Below are 4,715 nucleotides of genomic sequence, written 5' to 3' on the forward strand. Positions count from 1 at the left end.
CCGTCCAAGCGTCAACTCCCATTCCCCAAACTTGACAGTCTTTTGGGGCAGATCGGGTGTTAGCCTCGAACAATAAACAAACACCAGGACCTGCGCTCAACATGCGAGCGATCAACGCAAGGCACGGGGGGCGCCAAGCCAACCCGGCCAAATACACACGCCGAGGCGACTGAGTGGCAGGGGCAAGCATCACCAGCCATCAGCCATCAGGACGACCGGCTGTGGCCCAGGCAGGAAAGGGTCAGCTTTACAAAAAGGACATCTAAGTGTGAACCCGTCGCCCTTCTGCTAGAGGCAAGGACTTGAAACTCACGCACACAAACGCCTGCACGGCAGGGCCTAGGCCTCACAGCAGTCCGACGAGCGGGCACACTCTGGCCACAACAGGGCCACAAGGAAAGTGCAAAACAGACGACACGCCACATCCTACCCACACCCAGCACAGCTCACCGCCCAGCCGCCGCAAGTCACTGAGCCGCCCACACCGACGTCCTCGCTGCTGTTGTCACCGCCGCTGCTGCCAGCTGCCACTGCTGCAGCCCGCGCCAGCCAACAATTCCCGGGCCCACGCTCCAGCTGCGGCCGCGCGCTGTCTGCAGCCGCATGAGCCACACGAGCAACCACCCGCCGCCACACCGTTGCAGCCCAAACGGATGCATGCCCAGCGGCTGGTGCCGGCCAGGCCTGGGGCGTCGGGCAGGGTCCTGTGCCAGTCTGCCCGCACCGCATGCTCGACGCCAGCGACGACGTCATCGATGGCATCGGCCGCAACAAGCTGCTGCCATGTCAGCTGCCGCCTGCAGCGCACGCGCCACGCCAGGAGTCCCAATGTCGCCAACCTTTTGCATCCCTTTCATGTGTCTGACACTGAGTGAGTGAGTGAGGGAGTGAGTGAGTGAGTGAGTGAGTGAGTGAGTGAGTGTGTGTGTGTGCGTGCGTGCGTGGGTGGGTGCGTGCGTGCGTGTGCGTGCCTGCGTGCGTGCATGCGAACACCAGCACACCAAGCACAAACAACAAGCACGGCATTGAACGTGAGCAGTTTCATGCATGTGATCGTAGCGGAGGCAGAGCAGGGTGCAGCAGCAGGTGGTCAACCAAGCTGAAAATGGCACTCCTGGAGGGTCGCACCTTGAGAAGAACGAGCTGGTTGCGACCTGCTGCCGGCGTGACTGGCACCAACGGTTGGCACTCCGCCGCAAGTATCCATCACCCTGCTCCCTGGAGATCACCAGCAGGCTGATCACCACGCAGACCCCTTGCAGTGCTGCATTGCTGGATGACGGCTGGCTGGCTGTTGCTGGCCATCACTGGCATGTCCTCCTGCTCAATTCACATGCGGGGTTGTCTATGCCGCACAACAACCCAGCTCTGCCATCCGCCGCTGTTGTCAGGCCTTGCTGGGCTCGTCACTGCGGGGCATGGAACTCAGCGCCCTGGCAACGAAACTCGCATCCCTGGCCCTGGCTCAGTCCCACAGGCGAGTGCGCGCTTTGAACGCAACACCGCCCTGTGCCAGTTGACAGCAGGGCACCCACAACGACGCAGCCCGAGAAGCGCACATCAACGCCATCAACCCCGTGGCACCCTCATTCATGCTTGACTCCCCACTGTAGTAGCACACACGTCGCACCGGCTCCCCGCAGGTCACTACAGCCACCTGCAATAAGCAACCACCGGTGCCATCGCCCAGCTCTTGCCGCGATGCAGCCTGTGCATGGCTTCTCACGCTGCCCCTTGCCGCATCATGTGTTGGCAGGGGTAGGTAGTCACGCTCCCGCGCCGCGGCAGGGGGCGTGAGCGACGCGGCTTCAACCACTCCAGCACAGAGCTGACAACTCCTCCTTCACCCGCCAAGGTGGCAAGATGGCAGTGCATGAGGCCTCACCTTTGCTGCGGCCGTGTGGCATGTCACCTCCAGCTGCTGCAGAGGCTCGAAAGCCCCAGGCACACTGCTTGTGATCATGATAGAGCCCACCAGACCCTATGGACGCACGTCCTCAGCTGCAACAGCTGCCAAAGGTGGGCGCGCCGCTGCAGGGGCCACGTCCATCTCCGGCCCCGCGCCAACATCCCCTCAGCCCGTACAGTATTGTGCGAGCGATCCCACCCCACACAAGGTCGGGGTCCTCATCAGGAGCACCTGCACGCTGTCGCACCTGTGCTCTTGGGAGAGAGACCCGGTCCTCACATCATCTGCTGAACGTCCACTCTGCAGCCCCCTGCGCTGCTGCAGGCTAATATGGGCATGTCCAGCTGCCATCAGAGCCCTCGCCTGCGTCTGCTCGGCTGTTTGCATCGTCCCAACGCTGCGCCCGCTGGCATGATGGCAAGGGCTGTCCTTCATCAACCGTGCTGCCTCCGAGGGGCCGCTTGCATTGCCCGACTCCCAAGTTGGCAGCAACCACAGCACAGGGTCTCGTGTACTGCACTGTCAATGCCCAGGGCAAGCACAAGCCGCCCTGGGCATCCTGCATCCACGCGCAGCAGCGCACCCAGTCGCATCACGAAGAGCGCATCGCATACAGCATCTCCGCCTCTCCACCCAGCTTGCCAACGCGCGTGACTAGAAGCTGGCGTGCTGAACTCATCACAGCCACGGTTGATCTGCACCACTCTTGAGCGCGATGCACACCACGTGACTAGCGCCATTTATCTCACCATTGCTTTTTCGATTAGTGCCGGTCGATCCCATGGAATTGATCACCTCCGTCGGCCAATACTGTGATGAAGCATGCATCAGGTGACTGAGCTGAGTGACCAGACTGGTCTACTCGTTGCAGAACGACCTGCCAGGCTCGTTGGTTGAGCACAAATTGCATTCCTGAGCTCGCCCTTCCTGGTGTATGCCGTTGTCGGCCGTGCGCCCAGAGCTCACCTTTTCTGGTGTGTGCAGATGTCGGCCGTGCGCCCAGCCTTGGGGCATTGCCAGTCCTGACATGCAAGCTGGTGGGTCATCCACAACTGCTGTGGTTGAAGCCCTTCATGCATGCTGAGGCCCGCAAACCACCATCAATTTTGCTGTGCGTGTCGTGCACACGGTGCTTTCATTGCGCTGCACATTGTCGGCCCAACCCCACAGAACCCCTTGCAGTCTCCAGCCTGTCCAGCGCCTGGTTTCTCAAGTGCTTGTCCCGCAATTGTGCAAAAAGCAGCCCCTGCAAGTCCTCAGGCAAGAGTCCTGTACGATGCTGACCTGAAGTGAGGTGCAGAAATGATCATGCTGCAAGCTCCACTGAAAAGCTGCACAGTCAAAACGGTATCCCATGCGGCGTGCATCCTCACAGCACCTCAGACTCTGTGGCAAACCCGTGCAAATCATCCCGCCTGACACTTGCTGCCATCGTCACTGGCGAGCGCGCCGCGGTTTCTTGCCCGTCCCAGGCCCCCGGGTGTCAGCCATTTGTGGCGCCTCCATCCGGCGCTGCGCCTCGACCAGGCGCTGCGCCTCGTCGTCGCATGCGTCAGCCAGGCGCCAGAATGCAGGAGGGTCCCGCAAAGTGCGGGTCCCTGCGGCCATCCCGGCCAGCAGGCTGAAGGCAGCGCGCTTGGCTGCGTCCAGCAGCTTAGGCCCCACAGCCGTGAATTTGCCAACCACCAGCTCCTCGTCGTCGTTGACGTCGTCTCCGTCCCCGCCGCCGTCACCGTGGCCCCTGTTGGCTGCGGGCTGCAGTTCCTGGGAATGGTCGCAGCCAGGGGGAGCGTGCGTCCTTTGTGCGTGCTAGTCGCGTGTGTTATGTGTGTGCACATTGATCGCATACGCATATCCATTGCTCTCCGCTCGATTGTTGTGCAGTCCGCTCGACGTTGGCATGCAAGCACATCAAGAAGTTGAGACCCCTGAGAAGAAGCACACCTCACCTTGGCCACGTATCGAATCTCAATCTCGACGCTCCACAGGACCAGCTCACGCTTGACACCAGACCTATACCACAGCTCCTCCCGCCCCGCCTTGTGCCGCAGGCCAAAGTGTGGGCCCGGCTGCTTGCTCAAGCGGGGCTTGTGAATCTTGTCGGGGACCTCCTGCCTGGGGGCGTGGGCGTCCTGCACGTCCACCAGCACCACCCCGCTGGGCTTGAACGGCAGCAGGCTCGCCTCAGCGGCCGCCTTGGTGTCTAGCCTGATCAGGTGCTTCTCGGCGGTCACCCGCGCCTCCAGTCCACGCTCCTTGCACAGCATGTCAGCTGCCAGCAGCGGGTCCTCGATTTGCTCCCACGACGCATTGCCCTGCGCCGCCTGCCGAAGTTCGTTGAGCTCGCCCTGCAGGCCCGGGTAATAGCCGCCCAGCACCATGCCACAAACCTGGGGCCGCGCGCCGCACACCACGCCGGCCGCAACGCCTTGGGGGCCGGGCTGCGGCTGGACGCCGCCCTCGCCCCAGCCGGGCCCCGCGAACAGGCCGCTGGCCGCCTCCCCATCGCCAACGTCACCCTGGCCTGCGTCTGCGGCGCCGGCCAGCTGGGCAGCGGCGCCAAACGGCGCGCCGCCGCCGAGCAGCGGGGTGCAAAAGCCGCCGGCGCCGCTCCCCGCCGCCTTGGCCGCGACTTCGGCCGACACCCCCAGCTGCTGAGCAGAGGTAAGCAGCGGCACCGCAGCCTTGCCGGCGTCCTCCATGTCCACATCCTCCACGCCCTGCTGCGCCGACTCCTTTGGCGCGCCGGGCAGGGCCCGCGGCGGGCACGGCGGGCGCTTGCCGCAGTCGTCGCCATCGCCAATGC

The 4,715-nt window shown here is 63.4% G+C and overlaps 1 protein-coding gene across 1 annotated transcript; it reads right to left on the bottom strand.

Moving 5' to 3' along the window:
- Positions 1-3,343: 3,343 nt before the first annotated feature.
- Positions 3,344-4,611, bottom strand: MNEG_9740 (hypothetical protein; the record flags this gene model as incomplete). The annotated part of the gene is made up of 2 exons (XM_014041786.1): positions 3,344-3,673; positions 3,859-4,611. The coding sequence occupies 2 exons, from the start codon at positions 4,609-4,611 to the stop codon at positions 3,344-3,346; spliced, it is 1,083 nt and encodes a 360-aa protein (XP_013897240.1).
- Between the last annotated feature and the right edge of the window lie 104 nt (positions 4,612-4,715).

This window comes from Monoraphidium neglectum, assembly GCF_000611645.1.
Source record: "Monoraphidium neglectum strain SAG 48.87 unplaced genomic scaffold scaffold02046, whole genome shotgun sequence".
Taxonomy (NCBI): domain Eukaryota; kingdom Viridiplantae; phylum Chlorophyta; class Chlorophyceae; order Sphaeropleales; family Selenastraceae; genus Monoraphidium; species Monoraphidium neglectum.